Genomic DNA, 22,006 nt, shown 5'->3' with positions numbered 1-22,006 from the left:
CCTTTAAAAGAGCTCCGTTTTCTCTGTTCTTGAGTGAGGTTTAGACATGTGACTATGTGAGTAATAAAGGAGAAGAAGATTGAAAAGAAAAAAAAATGAAAATGAACTTTCAATGTAATTGGCATCTTGATTTTTATTTGGAAATTCAGTGGTACCTTTCTACACACGTCTTTGGCATAGAGGAAAAGTTAAAGAACAACACGCATACACGGCATTCTAGAACAACTTTGTCATCCATATTTAAATAAAAATAGACATTATAACTATGGTTAAGTAATAAATTTCATGTAAAAGATATATGACATGCACTTTGTTGATTTTGTGTATGTATATACTTTAAGCAGATAATATTTTCCCTTGCATGTTACCAATGAAAGACTTTAACTTTTAATGTGAATTCTTTTGATACTATCAAGTCACATAAAAAATAATCACATATAAAGTTAGAATATAATGATTGTAAGAAAAATTATATGATCAATGCATGTAAATTACAATCCTTAAATGAAAAAGCACTCGTGTAGCAACATGAATATTTTCTCATTTTCATTTTTTTCTTTTTCTTTTAGCATGTAGACTAATATTTTCTCGTGTAATAGTACATTCTAAAGGATTAATAAATAGCTTTGGTCAGTAATGACAAGCTACAGTTTAGAAAACCATATCTGATGAGTGATGGCGGGAAATCATATACTAGTAATAAACCAAAACAAAACCTGTTTCATGCTTTCTCTGATGTTTTCACATTTTCGCAAGAAATATAAAATATTTTTTTTTCCATTGTACCAAAAAAGAAATATATATAAATATTATGTGTAACATAGAATTAGATTCCCATTCTCTTTTTAAAAATTGCAATATTCTTCACAGTACTTTTAAAGTTCATTTGGGACTTATGAGTTCAACTAGAAATTCTAATATATATAGTCCAAACACGTGTACGTTTTTTTTAACAAACACGTGTATGTAGTTCTTTACTCTCTTTTTTTCTCAATGAAGATTTTGAGAAAACACAAACAATTCATCGTGAATTTTAGGATAAGTGGTACGATTTTGATGCTAAAATCGTGTCAATTAGTAGTAAAATGGGAGAGCGACTATGAGTTTCAATATAATTTGATCAAGGCCAAACTTCACCAATGCTTACAATCAAATAATATCGGTCCAAGCTCACATACAATAAGTGTGAGTTAATTTATCGTTTGTCCTCCAACCTGTTCCTCGACCCTAATTTTGTAATAGAAGTTATTTATATTCTCTAATAACCACTTTTATGCTCTTGGAATTAAAAAATAGCCATTATTATGAAGTTTCAAATTTCACAATTAGAATTTAATAATATGATAAGGACTACTTTTAAATTACATGACTAAAACGTGATTAACCCGTGCTATTACTACCAAGAAGAAGAGAAAACTTGATGAAATGCCTGAAAATATATACAAAACGAAACTAGCCATGCTTAAGCACGTATTGGGCCGAGTACTTGATTCCTGAAAGCCCTAAAGTGAGTATGGGCTTTGCGATTGCAATTGTCCTACAATTTTTTTTTGCATGGATTATGCTTCATAAGGACTGGTCTTTAAGTTTTAGCCTTCATATCTGTGGTCTTTAATTGTTGTCCTCTGCTGCTTATGAATGAAAATATTCAGATATCCTTCGCTCGGCATAAGTTCTATAATATTCTTATCTTCGGCAACTAAACTTTTGTCTCGCTCGGCACAAGTTCTGTAGTAATTAAGTTATAAGTTGTATAGTATTTTTCAGATTATGTCAAGTGTTGAAAGTTTTCTCTTTTCTGGCATAACTTGTGTGAATGTGATGATACATATGCCGAAGTTAAATGCTAACTGTGCCAAACGAAATCTAAATTTATGTCTTTTTTAGATTATGTTGAATGTTGAAAGTTTTGCTTTGTCCGGCATAACTTATAAGATGTTATGATTCATGTGCCGAAACTAAACGCTAACTATGCCAGCCGTATTTTAATTTATACTGCCAACAGTGATGAAAGACAAAAATTAAAGACCACAATTTAAGGGGCAAAATTAAAGACCACGCCGAAATAGGGGAATTTGTGAGAATAACTCATTATCCTAAGGGACAAAGGATGCATAAGCAATCATGAAAGGCCCATTATCGCTCCAAAATGTAAATTGTTCTACCACCCGCGTTATTTCTCTTTTCTTCATTCCTTTCATAACAAGGAGCGATGTGCGAAAATAACAGTTTTTATAATCTTTATTTAAAGAAAATTTGAAATTTATAATTTGTTAAAGTTTAGCCGTTTCATAATTAATTTAGATATGCAAATTTGGAGTTGAAATCGTGAATCTAAAGTTAAAAGATTCAGACTATCGAATTTGAAGTTTGGCTCTGCAAAGCTTAACTTCAAATTTAAGAAATAAATTTAAATTCAAACCTTAACTTCTTATCCAAATTTTTGCTTTGGCAGAGCCTTAATTCCAAATTCGAATATTGGCTCTGGCACAGCCTAACTCTAGATCCAAAGGTCTCAATTAGAATTTGATTTTTTAAAACTTCAGACTTTCGTGTATGAAGTTCAGTTTTTGTATGAGTGAATTGCACAAATACAATATTTTCGTGCTCATAGTATGAGATTTGATCTCGTTTAATAAATTTAGCTAAATAACTTGCGGGTCAAAATTTGGTTGTAGGTCTCGGTGAATCATGAGAAATTCAAATGAGTTGGGGCAAAGACGTGTCATGCCACAAGTCCTAATGGAACACCAAGATTTTTAGTATAAATTGTGTAGTAACTTTGAAATAAACTATACACAAGCTCTATGGATTACCAAGAGTTTTTTTATGGATGGGCAAAGACTTGTCTTGCTACAAGTTCCGGTAGATAACTAGGACTTTAGTACAAATCATCTGGTAATTTTAAAACAAATTGTTCAATAGTCTTAACAGATCACCGTGACTTGCTCAGAAATTTCACCAACATGTTTCTGCTTTAATATCTACCCAAATCAACTTCAAATGAATTCAAATTTAATAATCAACGTTCTACTACTGATCCAACAATTTTGAATAGTTAGATTCAACCTAAACCTTCGACAATTAATAAACTCGCTTGGTCGTTTTCAACAATATCTAACTCAACAAAACCCGACAATATGTTTAACTTTTTATTTGAGATGCTATATATTCACCATCTTTTAAACATGAAAAGGGGTAACAGTATAAGGCGGTGGAGGAGTAGTGTTGGGAATTTCAATCCTGTGCATGTCCTCTAGTAAAATCAGACTAAGAAAAGCATCATCATCCATCTTCTCCTTGTCCTCTCCCCTTTCTGTTTGTTTGCACAAAAAAGTCAGTGTATAACAGCCCTAACGTCACTTTGTTCACATGAAGACACAATCCTTGCATAGATAAAATAAGAACTTCAAAAAGATAATAGAGAGTTTAACTACCATGAGTAGCGTAGCATTCCCTTTCAAGGGACCCGTTTGATGATATGTAATGTTTAAATTGGTTAGACGGTCTTTTGTGCATTTTTATGTTTAATTATATTTATGAAATGTTTAAATTTGTTATCAGTCATATGATACTGTCTAGTTTTGTTACAAAAAGAATGACCACGATAATATGGAGAAGTTTTGCTTCAAGAATCACATAAACCATTTCTTGTAATTGCCTAGATTGCCAAAGTTAATAAATTAGAAAAAAAAATTACCATAAAAGACAAATTTTTTAAATCACAATTTTTTATATTAATAGCAATCAAGAGATCAAGAGAGTTTATTACCCCTTTCAAATGTGAAGGGGGTATCATTTCTAGCCATTGATTTAAGATCAAGAGAGTTTATTACCCCTTTCAAATGTGAAGGGGGTATTATTTCCTAAACCCAAAATGTTAAGGGGCAAAGTGGAGTTTTTTAATGACAAATTTGATTGAGTGATTTTATAAGAAAAGCTAAGTTGAAAGCGATTTTATGATACAAAACAAAGCTTCAACGATTTTTTTACATAATTCCTCATACCAGTGATATTTTGAGATATTTACTCTAAAATGAGAACTTCAAAAAGAAATAAAGAATTTAACCTCGATTAGTAGAGTAGCATTCCCTTTCAAGGGACCCTTTTGATGATATTTAATGTAAGCTTTTTGTTCTTTTCTTTTTCTCATCATTAGAAGATAGAGAGGATTACCTCTAATTAATTTCTACGCAACTTAATTAATAAGGGAAAATATCATTACCTTCGCTATGTAGACTTTAAAACTCTTTTTAAAAAGAAAAAGATATGGCTATCCTCCCATCTCTTTTGGCAATTATATATTGGAATCGTGAATTCAATGATATCTCACGTTTGTGGTCCGTCCCCCATATTCATGTTCTTAAAATTCTGAATTCATCACTGATTAATTAGATGTATATTAGATCTTTTCTCTAAAATATGTTAATATACTGTAAAAAAGGTTTTTATTCTATTAATGTATATATATAAAAATTGAATAAAATAAAGTATCATTGACATACAAAAGAACCTTAGCCACTATAGCAAGTGTGCCATGCTTTAGTTGTGCTTTTCTCATCGGAATCAATTTCCTAGCCACTCCAGCGTGATAACAAAAGACAAACTCACGTTACCAGAAATAAATGTTTTCTCACCGCGAATTAGGGAAAATTTGTGTTATAAAACATGATTTTCCCTTCTCATTCTCACTGAACTAGCTTACTGGTAAACGCATGGTGGGAAACATATTCTCATTAAAATGCTGAGAAACTTTCTAATTTTTCCGTGTGAAAACACTTCTATTTTTTCTTTTCTCACTGATTCAATATAATATATGTGAAAATAGAAATTTCAATGGGAAAATAGTGAGTATTTTTAGGTTTTGTCATACATTTGACTTAGGAGAGGCAATTACTACTAGTTTGGCCAAAGGACGAATAGATGACTCAATTCTCCAACAAGTGTCATCAGCTTACTAGGAATATACGATTCTCGGATATCCTTTTGCAAAAGTAAATCCTTTTCTACAAGATCTTATCTTTGAGATGAGATAGCGACTTAATTGGAGATCATTATAATATGAAGATTAAATTTTAATAAGATCATTTAGTGAATATACTTTTATGAAACAGTTGTATTTTTGGTTCTTCAATAATTAATAACTTATAATTATGATCCTTATGACATTTGAGTAATTAATCACGCTTAACCTCCAACTAATTGAAATTAAGTGTTTTTAAGACGCTGACTTGAAGTTTGAGCTAGCTACAAGAATTTTACTTCAGGACAAGAAGCGAATCTAGCTATAATTTAAATACATTATAAATACTGGCTATGTTTTAAATAACATACACAAACGAGGTTACTGTTGCACTTAACCGTATTCTGTAAAGGTTAAAATGAGTTGAATTAATAAATGAGTTAGATTATAATTCACCCGATATTTGCTTTCGTCAAAATGGAGGTGTCAACTTGAGCTAAACACTGAATCATTAACACAATTTGCCCAACGCGAAGTCGTTTTTCATCAGTTAGTTTGTTCTTTTATAATTTTCAGATCAAACTAATTAATAAAATCTTTTTCTTTATTATGATCATTTCAAACAATCCAAACTAAAAAATAAAAATAAAAAGCTTAATTAACACCCTTATAAGAGGTATACTAGCAAACTATGCCCGTGCGATTTACAGGGCCCAACATGATTAATTTGGTTCTCAATTTAGTTAGTCTTTATGGTTTGTATATTTTGCAAAGGATACTGCGATTCTCCTTAGTGAGTCTCCATATTTTTTTTCTTTTCGTCTTATTTTTCCCTTTAATTTCTCAATTATTGTTAAAATTTATCTTATTTTGGTTATGTCCGCCTCTTTTTATATTTAGTAAGTTTACAATTCAAACATCCGACATGTCAAGTTTATAATTACAAGATTCAAAGGATATTTTATTATACTATGTAGATTTTTAATTTAGAACCACAAGATAGTCTATCTTTATTTCTTAAACTCCGTGTCTAGTTAAACGTAGACACTTAAATTGAGACAAAGGGAGTACGTGCCAAATGAAGCAAATGAAAGGACAATTAAGACACTGCAGACCTGTGGACACACAAGAGGTAGAATTAATGTTCAACTTCTGAAACGTACACATGTTAATCCTTGCTTAGAGTACAATTTCAGTTGCTTTTTGTACAACTTATTGTTGTTGTGTTTATATATAAGAAGAAAAGAAGAAGAAAAATATAGAATGAAAAAATAGACATATATTTTTAGTAATGTGGCCAAGTAATATGGACGAAATTGAGACTTCATTTTTATTAATTCTTAAAGAATTTAAAAGTCAAGATAGAAAAGTCAAGAATATAGATTTATTTATTAATTTAAAGAACGTGCTAAAAGTCATTAATAATATGGTAATATGACGGAGGAGTACTTCATTTATTAATTCTTAAATAACGTGAAAAGTCAAAAGTGAACATAAAAGTGCACGGAGAAAATAAATATGTGTAATAGAACTAAAAGGGAAGCGCTTACATTTACATTAACAGAATAAATATTAAAAACGTGAAAAGCCAAAAGTGAACAAGTAAAAGTACACGAGGAAATAAATATGTGTCGGAGAACTAAAATTGAAGTGCATACATGTATACATAAGAAGAAAATAAATATTCAGCAAGAACGTGAAAAGCCAAAAGTGAACAAGTAAAAGTGCACGGAGGAAATAAATATGTATTGGAGAATTAAAATTGAAGTGCATACGTGTATACATGAGAAGAGAATAAATATTCTATACTATGACATATATCTACGTGGGATTTATTAATTCTTAAAGAACGTGAAAAGTCCAAAGTGAACAAGTAAAAGTGTAGGGAGGAAATAAATTTGTGTAGGAGAATTAAAATTAAACTGCATACGTCTATACATGGGAAGAGAATAAACATTCAGTAAGAACGTGAAAAGTTAAAAGTGAACAAGTAAAAGTGCACGGAGGAAATAAATGTGTCAGAGAATTAAAATTTATGTGCATACGCGTATACATGAGAATGAAATAAATATTAAGTACTATGATATATGTCCACGTGGGATTAAAAATAGTTGGATAAAATGTACAAGTTATATAGCTTATGGTATAAATATTTATTGCGTGTATAATTTATAAAGCTTTTAGTATAAGTTGAGTATGTTGTGTTCGTCCCTTTAAGGCACTTATATATATTAGAAATTTATTTAGTTAGTGGATGATTTGGATGCATATCTTTTTGCCCAAATGTTCTTCCCATAAGTCATTATCAAAGAAATGGAGCATCTTATAGTACTGACGCACTACGTTTTCCTCTCAATTTTAAATTCTCCTTTTTCTTCTTTTCATTGACTTAAATATGATATCCACCAAACGAATTTGATCATCTCCCTATAGAGTATTATAATCCATCACAAAAAATAATTGTTCCATTATCCACTAGAACAATGCAGATAATATGAAATATATCCCTCTCCTTCCAATTTTGCGTGATAATTAATGAAAACATAGATTCCCACGTCTTTTGATGATTGGTCCCATGCTATAATATCTCCTAAGGTTCTATTCAGTTGGTCTAGAATTGATGTCATTTCTCACCCACCCTACCCCACACTCCAACTAAATAATAATAATAATATGCTGATGGCTCGAAACATATACATTAAGACGATCAAGCCACTTAAATTACACTACTAGAAAAGTTCAAATTATATGAAGATTTTACCTGAGATTTTCCCTTCAGATAATTCCTACAGTTTTCATTCAAAAAGTTAAAAATTCCTTAATTATAGAATATTTACCTCAAGGTAATAACATTATGATAATAACTTTACAAATCAACTCGATCTGACCTTTGAAACTCTAATGTTAGAGCTAAACAAATAATACATGACAAAATAAACAATTGAAAAGCTAAATATTCACATTTGAAAAGTAAAATCTGACTGCGGGAGACCACAACCTCCATTCTTTTTGTCAATAATAATATCAGTAATTAAACATCAAATAATGTCAACAAACACAGTAATATTATCTGTAGTTGCTTATTCTTGTTGATCTTATCCATTATATTAATTTTGGTCCATGATAATTGATAAGTGCTGAGTAAGCAATGCCTATTGCAACAATTAAGTGGAGTAACATTAAAGAAAAGAGGATTAGTTCACCTTTGTAAATAAATTTGTGAGTCCCGGACCTTCTTTTTTTCTGAAATTAAAAATGCCTTTTATAAAGGATTTAATACACTACTAGTATTACAAAATAAATGTTACTTATTATATTGATTCCATCCCCCAAGCACATAAGATTAGGATGGTTGTCTGTGGGTTTAGATTTTTACAAATATATATATATATAGGAGGCGTCCTTTGACAATGAATAAGATTTTTTTTCCTAAAAAAAAATAAATTTTGGAGGATGAAATATAAAATTTAAAGTTTGAAAAACAGGTCTTGAAGCTATTCAAGTTTTCACTTACACAACCTCACTACTATTTTCATATCCAAACACGGCTCCAACTTTCAGATACCCTATTGCAATTTAATGTAAGTACGACTTTTTCCAAATCTCAATCAAATTATATCCAAATGGGCACTAATTATCACGAATGTTCTCGACCTTCCTACTTTAATATTGTAATAAAATGTTGTAACACATGACGTATGTTGCAACATAGCCTAAATTAAGCTGGTAGCTTGTAAGACTCGGGCCGAAGTTACAATATAAGTATGTGTTCGGACAAATTAACTTTTATGCTTAAACCTTTTATTGCGAACTCAATATTTAGAATGATTTATGAATTGAATGTCAAATTTGGAATTCATAAATTTTAAATTCTGACTCCACTTCACTATTCCCGCCTTTCAGAAAAAATTGTCTTAAATTGAGTTGACACAGAGTTTAACAAATAAAAGAAGACTTTTGAAATGTATGATTCAAAACAAGCCTTAAATATTTATATGACTTTAAATCATCTCTTAAAGTTAAATAATTTTTAAATATAAAAATGTGTAAATCTTTTCGGGACAAACTAATAAGGAAAGTAAGACAATTTTTTTTTGACAGAGGAGTGTTATATAATCAGCAGAGAATAGAGAGAGGCAAAATTAGTTCCTTGCATTATCATAGTCTGCACTGTACATATAACATATTCAAGAGGATAGAAGAGACCAGGGTACTTTTCCATTTATCCTGTCAAACATATATATATATATATATAGGAAAAGTACAAACTAAACTTCTAAGTAGATTCGACTGATTTGGGTGAAATTGAAGGCATGTTATTCTGCTTATTAACAGGCATGGATTTTGATCTCTTGAACCATGCGCTTGTTGTCTCACCAGAAGGAGAACTACGGTGATACCTGCACCTGATATTCAAAATTTCATAAGTAAAGATATATACTATCACCGTTTCAAAAGAGTGATCGTCTAATGTTTTTAGGAGCAGAACAAGAAATTTTATAAAGGAAATTCAAAATTTTCAAACTCCAATTTAAGTACTTCTCTTTTAAAAAAATTATGTGTCATACCACCCTTTTTAATATATTTAAAAAGAATGATACTTCCTAGCTTCATTAACTTTGTCTAGTCTAACTATGACACAACAAATGAAATATAGGAAATAATTTTCAAATACCTTTGACATTACCCTGAAAACCTCTAGTATACTGAGATTCACACACACAAACACACACACACATAAGGGGTTCAAATATAAAAAAATAAACACACGAAAAAGTCGAATTTCAACATTTACTATCTATACATAATAATAATTTTAATCAAGGATAAACAGTATAAATCTCTGCCGAAGGGATTCAACCCCCTTAGCCGTATGTGGCTCCACATACGCATATATATAGAGCGGAGTTAGAGAGCCGTAGGGGGTCATCCAAAATCTCATTCACAAAAATTCACTTATTTTCTTTACGTATACATAATAATCTCTTGGTGAAAATTCTACTCCGACTGCTACAGTGTTTGTGCAGTAGTAGTTTTCAAAAAAGAAATTCAATTGAACCGCTAAACTAATCGTGGCTACGCCACTTCTTGTGAGATACAAGAATCTGTTACAAATTGGGACAGAGCTAGAGGCGTGAAAGGGGTCATCTTTAGTAGAAAAATCATACTATATATATAAGATTAAAATTATTATTTTAAATATACATATAGTAATAGTAAATATACCTGAAAGATCCTTTATGGGTAGTTGGCGAGCATAAGCACTGTCCTTTCGGACAGTTTGCAGGCAGTGATTCTCCGGTGGCATTATCGGAGGTAGTAGAGACAGTAATAACTTTATGTGAAGCCATTAATTTATTTATTTTCTCTATGATGAAAAAAGAAGAAGAGAAAAGAAAAACAAAGGCTCTCTGGTTGAAGAAAGACAGATGTCAAGAGCTTAGTATTTATAGGACAATAATTGGAATTATATTTATATTGAAAGAAAGTAATAATTATACGAAGCTGGAAAGTAAATCAGTTAGGTCAAGTGGTTTATTTATTTATTGGCATTTTTTTTTTTTCTTTTCTGCCCTTTGTTTTGTCATCACCTGGTTTTGGCTAAAAATTTAAAATAAGCGAAACACGACGTCCCCACGTTAAATGTCGTACTCCATCTGTCCCAATTTTTTTTTTTTTTTTTAATCTTTCCCAAAAAGATTATCACTTTCTATATTTAGAAATAATTTAACTTTATGAGATGATTTACAGCTACATAAATATTTAAGGCTTGTTTTAGACCACACATTTCAAGAGTCTTCCTCTATTTCTTAAACTTTATGCTAAGTCAAAAAAGGATAATCTTTTTGGGACGGAGGGAGTAATACTTTCTTGGTTTATTTATCTCATTTTATGTGATATATTTTCTTTATGCGAACAAGCAAGAAGTCCTTTTTCTTTCAAAGTATTCAATTTTAGCATTGATTTCCTTTATATTTCCGACCCACATTTGTTCCGTTTCATTTTAAGTGTTTACATTGTATCTCTTTTTATATTGGATAACTCTCTGATTTCGAAACTTACATGACATGCATGTTTAAGATTATAAGATTAAAAAAATATTTTAGTACATTATACATGATTAATTTAAGACCACAAAAATTTAAAAGTATTCCTTATTCTTAAATTTCATGTTTAGTCAAATTAAATATTTAAATTGAAATGGTAAAGCGCGAAAGAGAAGGAGGAGGAAATGAGTAAAGACAACTCTTCATGTTTAGTCAAACTAAATATTTAAATTGAAATGGTGAAGCACTAAAGAGAAGGAGGAAATGAGTGAAGACAACTCTTAACTATTTGAATAGAAGAAAATGATCCTGTAAAAAAAAAATATCAATCTCTTTTTCGTATAAAAATTAGGCATCGATCTCTCATTAAAAGGTATAACATTAAAAATAAATTTATAAAAATTATAAAATTAATTGCCCAAACAACGAAATATTTTTATCCCAACACCTTTACCGTCTCTACAATAAGTATTTCAATCCGTTTAAATTTTAATAAGGTGATCGCATAATGTGAATATGTAATAGTATGATATAAAAACAAACAGAAATCTCAATTTCGAATTTTAATGTCACTCATTATTAACAAAAAAATTAACCTCGTGCGACAAATTCAAAATTAACAAATAAATGTCTCGTTTCTTTAATAGTTTAATATATATTTTTAATACATGACAAAACTCAAACACATCCAAGTGGGCTAATTTCACTCTCTTCAATAAATAAGAAAAACTTATCAATATGTACAGTTCGATCATACTTATTTTTCAATATGTAAAGTATACACGGATTATGTATATTATATGTATATGATCTATATTATGTGTATAGTATATATATATATATATATATATATATATATATATATATATATATATATATAATATATCATTATATTTTATAAACGGAAAAGGGCCAAATATATATATATCCCGCCGTTATATTTTAGGTTCAAATATAATATACTTTGAGTCTAATATACCCCTCATTTTTAACGGAGGGATAACCATTTTATTGACCTATTTTAAATTATCCTTTAATTAATTAAAATTTAACCCATAATACGGATCCAATTAAAAGACCCATACCCAACGGAAAATTAAAAGCAAGCTTGAAAAAAGCTTCTTCAATGGCCGACATAGTATATGACTAGAAGAAATAGCCGTTCCGATCTAAATTATCATGGACGAATATTTTGCTCCCTTATTGCGGGGTGGCGGGAGATAGTCGTATTAAATTATCCGTAGGGAAGAAATGGACCATTTCTTGTATCCTTAGTTTATTAGTCGATTATCAATGAATGTAATGAAGCGAATTTCGTTATTATGAAAAAATTTGTTCAAACTAATTTTGAAAAAGAAAGTTGGCTTAGGGGGGGGGGGGGGGGGGGGGGGGGAGGATCACGTGGGGTGTCCTTGAGAAATGTAGGCTTTCTTCAAAAATGGACTTTATCTATTTGGTAAGGTTTGAATGGAAACCTTTTGTCTCATGAGTCAAGGTTGGTGCGAGCCTTTGGGATCGAATGGTGCTTTGATCCCGTGGTCATATGGGCCATTGAAGAAGCCAAGCTTGCTTTTAATTTTTTGGGTATGCCACGGATACGGGTATGGGTCTTTTAATTGGATGATTATGGATTAAATTTTAATTAATTAAAGGATAATTTAAAATAGGCCAATAAAATGGTGACACTTTGTTCTGTAAAAAATAAGGGATATATTTTAAACCCAACGTATAATGAGGGGTGTATTTGAACTTAAAATATAACTGTAGGGATATATTTGAACCAAAAATATAACGAGGGGTATATTTAATCCTTTTCCAATAGTACAAGGGTATATTTGGCCCTTTTCCGTTTTAATAAATTAGATCATCTAAAGACATTGAACTGACGATAAATAATTAGGAAATGGACAGATGGCAAAGATACTTTATCTGGACCATTTCCTGCCTAGATGGTCGTGACATTGTTCATGGATCACTTTTCAATGAGAAGTGGACGAATGAGCCACAGGCCCATACCATCCACTGTTGCCACGTCCTGCAACTCTGCTACTCTGATAAATTAAATTTTCAAATGGAGACAATTTATTGTGACCAACCAATCTAATGGACTTATCCTGGCCAACCAAGGTAACATTATATTTGTTTTTGTTACTGTAAGTTCACACAGCTATATATATTACTGTTTAGGGATCGTTTTGTTCATTGATAAGGCGAGATATTTCAGAATTAAGTTTAAGATTAAATTTATATTTCGTTTGATTGAAGGTATAATATGAATATCTCATCTTATTCTATTAAATTTGGTGTTATTGTATCCCACCTCCCAAATTGAATAAATTAATAAAGAATTATAATTCCAGAGCTATAATCCGAGATAACTTAGTAGGCGTTTGGTCATCTGTATGAAATAATGATTTCATATTTTGAATTTAAATCAGCGTTTGCTTATGTAATTTGCACAAAATTTCAACTTCAACTTCATATCATGATTTCAAATCTCAAATTCTCTAAAAAGGCATGATTTGGAATTTCAAATCATGATTTCAATTTTTTTTTAATATAAAACTTGACCTATAAGTTTATATTTTGTAAAAAAAGATTCATAAATTGGTAAATATATTTTTTAAATGTAAAACTTGACTCAAAGTAACAATGTTAGTTCATCTTCTCCGTCATCTGATCGGAAATGCATGCTCGGCGTGAAGAGATTATTCATACCATGTAGGAGGATTATTTTAAAGAGCAGCTACACTACTCATGTTCAAGTTTCCAATTTTATTGAATTAAAGTTCGATTAATAGATGTTATATTTTTTTAGAAAGACCTTTTGATATCATATTAACTTTGTTATGAACTATGATTTGCTCATTTGGTTATAAGATTATATAAGAGTTGGGGAAATTTTGATAGCTTTCACAACTTGTGGGGTTTTTAGGTTTATGAGAAAAAAATACAACTTCAAATCAACCTGATAGTATATCATGATTCAAATCATATCCAAACAAGGCCTTAGTCCGCTAACCAAACGACTCCTAAATTCTTCTTTGTTGATGTACACTTATCTCTGCTAATGAATATGCTCCGTTCAAATGATATATGCGGTATTGAAGTCTTGACTAATTTGAATTCGTGCCCCGTAAAGTCCATCAAAGGAGAGAGCATTCCCAACTAAAATTTATCCATACCCAAGACTCAAACTCAAAACCTTTAATTAATGATGAAAAAAATTGTTATCCCATCCACCACAAACTTTGATGGTTAAAATTAAACTTGACATATAAAATTTTAGGAAAGAGAAAAATAAGGAGAAAGTATTTTTTTTTTTTTTTTGATGTGAAAGATATAATATATTAATATTAAAAGTTGATCATACAGGGAGAATTATGGCTCAAATGAGCGACGAAATACTGACTATCAAAAACATCCCAACTAAGGGGACGTCCTCCTAACTCCTAAGGCGATGTTACAAAAAGTGGACGTAGTCGGGGAACTAGTACTACTGACTAGGATGTTACATTGTGATTATTCTTATTGTTTGTGAGAACTTACATACTCCCTCTATCCTAATTTATGTGACACTTTTCGCTTCTCGAGATTCAAATTATATGAACTTTGACCAATATTTTATGATTTTTTTCCCACCGAATTAGTATGAGAAAAGTTGCAACTTATAGTACTTTTCATGTAGTTTTCAAATATATAAATTTTAATCTTAAAATATTGAGTTAATCTAATCCAATTTAGCTTCAAAGTTTAGTCAAATTAACTCTCGAAAAGCAAAAAGTGTCACATAAATTGGGACGGAGGGAGTATTTCTTTCTGTCTTTTCCAACGGGTGTTATGAAATATAAACACAGCAATGTTTTGAATATCAATTTTTTCCTGCTCTTATCATTTTAGATGGTGACTAGAAGGATAAATGTATTTGATCTTGCTCAAAAAATTGCACAATGCTATATCTGTAGTCACAAAAATGGCATCACCTCACCCAGGCAATCGACAATCTAAATAGACTTCTTGGAGATAATAGTTAAAATACCCCCAACGTTTCTCAAAACCTACGGCCTGTTTACGTTGGTCATATTGGCTGGACAAATTTTTTCGGTATTAAAATGCGTATATATACATGATGTGGCGATCAAATTTTACAATTATTAACGATAGTTTTCCTTATTTACAAAACATCTTTAATTTCCGATATTTTTTATTAATTTCCCCCTTCCTTCATATATTTTTCAAAAAAAAAAAAAAAAAAAAAAACTCTCAATTTTCCATTTTCCATTTTTTTTTTGAGGATCCAAAAATATATATATTTTTCATCATCATCATTATCATCTTCATTAGGAGTTGAAAAAAAAAAAAATCACACCAACTTTCTCAAATTTTTAAAAAAATAATTTTTATATATATTTTTTAAATATTAAGTTCATCCATTAATTTGATCAAACAATGAATTTAAAAAATTACCTCATATTTCGTAGCTTTCTCCAAATTTGTATGAGTTTAATTTGTGTCCCCAAATTTTTAATATAATTAGTGCTTAAACAACTACAAAAGCAACAAGTAAAACTCCAAACAAGAAACTTTCAATATTTTCTTTAACAAGATTAGATTTTCAACCTTTTTTTTTTTTTCCAGATTTTAGTTGTTTTTTCTTATTTTTTTTTTTTTGAATTTATGGGAAAAAACCCAAATGTGAAAATTTTAAGTAGAACAAAAGTTCATCCATTAATTTGATCAAACAATCAAATTTCATATTGTTTTCATACACACTAAATTTTGAGCGGTTTAATTTTCTCCCCAAATTTTTAAGCTTAAACAACTTCAACCAAGCAACAAGTAGCAACTCCAAACAACATTTCATACATTTTTTTAACAAGATTAGATTTTCAACTTTTTTTTTTTAATTTTCGTTTTTTTTTTTCTTGATTTTTTTTTTTTTTTTAATTTGATTTAAACATTTATAAGAATAATCACTATCCTAGCTCTAAATTTATAATGGGTATTTTTGAGCAAAAAGAAAAAAAAATATTAATTTTTAAAAAAAATGGAAAATTTAAATTTAAAAAAATATATTATTTTTTCTCAAAACAAAATGCTATTTTTTAAAATAAATTGTAAAAATAATCTTTTTTTTTTAAATATAAAAATTTTTGTAATAGGATTTGTAATGTGTATGACATTTTGTAAATATATTTTGACTATTATCTCAGACTTCTTGTAAACATAAGCGTTCTAACCTACGGCCTGTTTACAGTTAGACTGGGCTAGCATTTTATATATCATTTCATATAAGCGTTTTGGGTTGGACTAAAATTTTAGCCCAATGGATTGGGCCAACCGGCCAGGTTAGGTTGGATGAACTCGTTCTGACAACTCCAAGTAGAAATAGGTGGCGGTGTTGCGTGAATTTCGCGGGGCAGTCTATTTTGACATCGTCATTAATTTGTACTTACCTTTTAAAACTTATTGCACATATATCTACTTCACATGAAGTTCCATATGAGTTCAGGCAGAAATAGTTGAACTTCAGCCAGTTTTGCCTGAACCTCATCTATATAAAAATTTGAAGTTAGATTTCGCGTGTCTGAAGTTGTCTCAAGATGGGCAAACGCACTAAAAAATTTAAAAAGCGAGCACAAGTTAAATGGCAGCATCAAAATCGAGTATCTGTGCACTACAGAGGGAAGGAGAAAAAAAAGAAAAAATTTATATGATTCAAAATAAGTAGGATATTAGTGGGTGATTTACAAGAATGATATTGGAGGAGGGTGATCTTAAATTTTTGACCCTACTTATCTCATGAGTAAAGCTTCAAGATTAACAAGTTTTCTTTAAATCTTGAGGATTTTTCGATCAAAAGTTCAAGACCATTCACTTTCAAAGCTATTGCAGATTCTAGTGAAGCAACTTTGTTTAAGTGGATACATGCATGCCATGCATCGAGAACAACACAAGTCGTCCTTCTCTAAGAGGACAAAAGACCCCCCACAGGTTTCTCCTTTTTAATCTTTTGTTTTCTTCTAACTCTGTTTCATACATATCAGAAAACGAGGGTCCGTTTTACCATGAAAAATAGTCATCTTTTGCCATTATTCTAGTCTTGTTTTGGTCCACCCCTACTTCACGTTCAACTTCTCAATCCCAACACCAACAATATATTTTACTTTTTCCGTCTTAAATTATTTATCGTGATCACTAAAAAATAGTTATTTAAAATTATTTATCATTTTAGAAGTTCAAGGCATAATTACTTATTTTTTTTCCATTTTACCCTTAATAGAATCATTAATGAAATTGACATATAAATAGAGTAAACATTTAAATATTTAATGGAGCGAGATTATAACTTAGACATAAATAAGAGTAAAGTTAGCAAAATACCCCTCTTAATTAATATTTCTTAAGGGGCGTGTAAATAAAAAAAGCGACAAATAATTTGAGACGGAGGGAGTACTTGTATTAGTTAAATTTTAACTATTCTATCATTATCAGTAGTTTAACATATTATGAGCCATAACAAGTTACGTGTTTTATTTTTCGAATTAATTACTAATCTCACTTATCATGAATAATCACGTGTAACTATCTTTTATTTTCTTTATTTTAATTTATGTAATATTTCCCCTTTTAGTATGTTCATAAAATAATGTTATATTACTACTTTTTTTACAATACATAATTTAACTTTAAAATTTTCATTACGTCACACAAATGTTTATGGTTTTTTTAGATCACAAATTTTAAAAAATTCATTTTAAAATTTTATATACAGTCAAACACCGTAATTAAGACGAATGGGGTATGTTACGTGAAAGGATATATGCAAATTCTTTTACAAATACTATCAGTATACATAAGTTAAAACTAACAAAATGCCTCTTTAATTCCACCATTTGCTTTCCTTTAGCAGATGAAAGAATGTCTCTCTAAAAACCTACAAGGAAGTACTTGTTGTTTTCCTCCCAGTGTTGGGCACAGTATTCGTTGTGGGCTCAACTAATTTAGATTTGTGTCGGAAAGTTACACAAGTATCAATTCAAAGGCGATCTCATAATATTCAAGGCTCGAATATGAAATCTCTAATTAAAGATGGAAAAGTATTTATCACTCCACCAAACCTTTCACGGTTAGGAGACATGCAAGTACTTGAAAACGAGAAATGCCATTCTATATTAGAATGCATAAAGAGAAAATTTGGCGTGGTCTTGTTCTTAGTGCACCCATTGTCACGCCTTCAGAACTTTCCAAGTTGATCTCTAATAATAGTTTAAAATAGTAATAAGTATATATTACTCTTTCTATCACCAACTTTTTAGCTTGCCTATTACATTAATAACCAGAAGTAAATAAACCAAGCTAACCAGAAAACATTAGAACAAAGCCTAACTAGACAAATTTAAGTACATATATATATATTTTTTTTTTTTGCAAATTTAATTTCACCAAGAAGAAGAAGAGTTGTTACAATTAGACTATTATTAGAGAGAGGTAGCATCTGTTAGTGAAACGAACATGCCTGAGATATTTCATGTAGTTATGAATTATCTCTTTAAGAGTAAATTAAATTGTTTTTAAATATAGAAAGATAATATTCTTTTCGTAGCACTAAAAAGGAAAATTTGTCACATAAATTGAGGCAAATGGAGTAATAACCATAGTTAGTCACCACGCCAGTGGCTGTATTCTTCTCTTCCTCAAGTGTGTAGGTACATTGAACAACAACTCTATCTCAATGAAGAAAGGAATAAGCAACGATACGACGTACTAGCTGTTAATACATAATTAACTAAATAAAAGTGTTCCTCTCCGATAGCTAAGATTTTTAGAGGAGACAGTTCACACATCACCACTTTTTAATCATCCCTATTATTAACAAAAAGAACTAAACAAACTAAGCAAACACAGAAACAAAAGAACAAGCCTAATTAGACAAATGTAAGTACATAGATTTTGCAAAAATTCACCAAGAAGGAGAAGTACATGGAGATCCTGACAAAGAAGAAGAGTTGTTACTATTAATAGAGTCACTTCCTGAAGTACCAAGTAATCTAGCACCTCTTAGTGAAATTGAACATGCCTCAGCTGGAAGTTCCTTCATCGGAGTTAATGGTACTGAAGATGGACTAGAAATTGATGATCTTCCATAATTTTCATCTTCCTCTGAAGAATTACAAATTATTTCGAGACAAGAGGGCGATGAATTAGGTGTTTCAAAAGGGGTATCAAGACCCATTTTTTCGTTATCATAAATTGGATTTGATATGTAAACAAATTGTTCCTCCATAGTACTAGTGCTACATTGAAGTGGTGGTACTTCATGGACTAATTTAGGGTATGGAATATTTTCACGGACTATTTCAAGATCATCAAAGTTGTGATCTTTAGTGGAAATTATAGGGAAGAGGTAATTTCTTGGAGCATGAAGAACCCCTTGTGCATAAAAGCTACTAAGAGTTGTTGGAGCAATAGATTGTTCTTGCTCATGACACTCTGGTGGTGGTTGTGTGGTGGAGGCTGACGCGAAATTTATAACCGTTTTTGACCGTTGGTGCCGACGAAGTAAGAGGGAACAGAAGAATTCAACAAGTAGAACTAAGACTAGGCCTATAATTATTGCAAGGGTCACAACCATTATTAATATTGCTGCCATTATTATCTTGGAAGTACCCTTCATTTGTGTTTTGTGTGTGTATTTTCTGAGAGAGTGGGAATGTTGTAAATATATGGGAATTTGGAACGATGGGGTAAATTTTTGGCGGGAACATTAACTTTTTCTTTTTTTTACTCTATTGTAAGTCACTAAGTTGGGACAAGAAAGTAAGATTTTGTCTTAAAAGAAAATCTCTTGGAATTTCAAAAGATACAGAGAAAGGTAGAACTTAAAGTAATGTTCTTTAATTTGTTTTCATTTTCATGTTATATAACATTAGCTTGAGATTAATTCAAACGGAGAATAGGCGATCAATGTGAAATCATATAGTCGATTCGAAGTTACTTACTTGTATGAGATTGTTGTTTAATTAAGTTAGTAGAAAAATATCTGATAGGATAACGAAATCCAAAGGAGAACTGGAAAATTAAGTTAATTACTAAGCCAATTGGTCATAGCTAACATCTTCAATGATATTGAGGCTAAGGTTTATGTCCTCGTCGTATAATTATTGATTTTGGTAAAATATACGGTTTGAAATCATGTCTAACTCCAATGTCATATGAAACTCTTGAATTTTGTTTTTAAAGAAAATCGGACAAAAACAAACCTTTCTGACTGTTTGAAGTCAAAATAGCCAACTTTATCGAACCAATAATTTTTATTCATTGCTTTGGATGTTGAACAAGTAGCACCATTTAGTTAAAGGTGTCTTTCTGAAGCTGACAAAGGAACCTCGTTTAAGCTGTCACATAAAAAGGACACTAGTCAATTTTTTTGTTCTCATTTAAAATCTTCAGTGGTAGAAGACAAGGTTATATTGATTTTAATCTTTATCCAAGGATGCAAGCATCCAAAAAATGGAAATTTGTTTTTTCCCACTACAGACTGAGACCCCCGTCTCTCATTTCTATGCTGGAATTCATAGGTTGCCTTCTCACAGTTCTTCTTTTAAAACCAACGGTAATACAAATTGATTCGCACTGTTCTAATTTCAACTTATATACCACTTGAATTGGTAAAAAAGTTGAATTTTTGGAACTTTCTTTGACCCAAAGATATGATGAGTCGATATGATATGTATATGATTCTTAACAAATTTATTTTTGAAACTTTATTTGACCCGAAGATATGATGAGTCGATATGATATGTATATGATTCTTAACAAATTTATCGGATTATTCTTCCCACGAGTTCAATAAAAATAAGGTAAATTTTTTAGGGGAAGTTGGTACATTGTTGATAATCTGACCTTATGAAGTGATAGTGCATAAATTTCTTACACCATTAAATTAAGTAGATATACAATAGCTTGTAAGATGTAATTATTCATAGCAATTATTTAGTCCGATATAGTAACTTGAAGAACAGAGTAATAACCTATCAAGTAGTGTGTGTATATTTATATATATAAAACCAATTAAACTGAAGTGATGCACACATTCTTTGCTCTGTCAATATATATAACTTAAATCTTATTGAGTAAATAATTAGCTAGCAAAACATCTCGAGAGGGCAATAAGAAAATGTAAGAGATTATTCGGTTGTGTTTCTTGAAGAGAAAGGAGGAAGACAAGACAGTTATTGGGTTTCAATGATTGTGTAACGACCAATCTTGAGCTGACTTTCAGACCTACCTTTCATCAAGTATAATAAGATCGATGGCGTTAATTTCCTGCTGTTAGCATTTACTTGTTAAGCTTCTTTTTTCGATTAATATTCGGAATTCACTGATCCAACTAATTCAGATTCGCATCGAATATAAACAATTTAAGGGGAATGAGCTCCCTGCATTAGTGGTGGAGCCATCGAATATAAACAAATTTAAGGGAATGAGCTTGCGTTATTTAAAACCATAACCAAACCCTAGTGGTGGAACCATAACCCCAAGTTGTCAAAAGTGTTGGTATGACTAGCCGTGACAATTCAAATATCTCTCTCTCTACATTCTTCAAACAAAGTTGTGTTAATAAGTAAAAAAAAAAGGATGTATGTTGCCTATATGTTAAATTTCCTTGGGTTTTCCTTGCGTTTGCTTCTTTTAATCTTGACTAACAATAAAAGCGTATAAAAAATCTTGTTAATATTACTCATATAAATAATTATAATTTTATGTATATAATTATGACGTTATTTATTCGGTTATTTTTTACTATAACCATAACCAAACCAAATATTATCTCAAATCAAACCAAAATTTTTCTTATTTCAAAACTTGTGTTAATAAGTAAAAAAAATGGATGTATGTTGCCTATATGTTAAATTTTGGTTTTCCTTGCGTTTGCTTCTTTTGATCTAGTGAAAATCTTAATTAGTTTTATGCATGGTGATAGTTTTATTTG

At 30.4% G+C, this 22,006-nt stretch overlaps 1 protein-coding gene across 1 annotated transcript; it reads right to left on the bottom strand.

Moving 5' to 3' along the window:
• Positions 1–18,973: 18,973 nt before the first annotated feature.
• On the bottom strand, positions 18,974–19,663 carry LOC132031945 (uncharacterized). The gene has a single exon (XM_059421798.1). The coding sequence runs from the start codon at positions 19,661–19,663 to the stop codon at positions 18,974–18,976; it is 690 nt and encodes a 229-aa protein (XP_059277781.1).
• Positions 19,664–22,006: the final 2,343 nt, after the last annotated feature.

The sequence above is a fragment of the Lycium ferocissimum genome, chromosome 9 (genome assembly GCF_029784015.1).
Source record: "Lycium ferocissimum isolate CSIRO_LF1 chromosome 9, AGI_CSIRO_Lferr_CH_V1, whole genome shotgun sequence".
Taxonomy (NCBI): Eukaryota; Viridiplantae; Streptophyta; class Magnoliopsida; order Solanales; family Solanaceae; genus Lycium; species Lycium ferocissimum.
This window is presented reverse-complemented; position numbering and strand designations above follow the sequence as displayed.

What these genes read in the sequence shown, in the direction of transcription:
- LOC132031945 (XM_059421798.1), bottom strand. Translation starts at nt 19,663, where the DNA reads ATGGCAGCAATATTAATAATGGTTGTGACCCTTGCAATAATTATAGGC.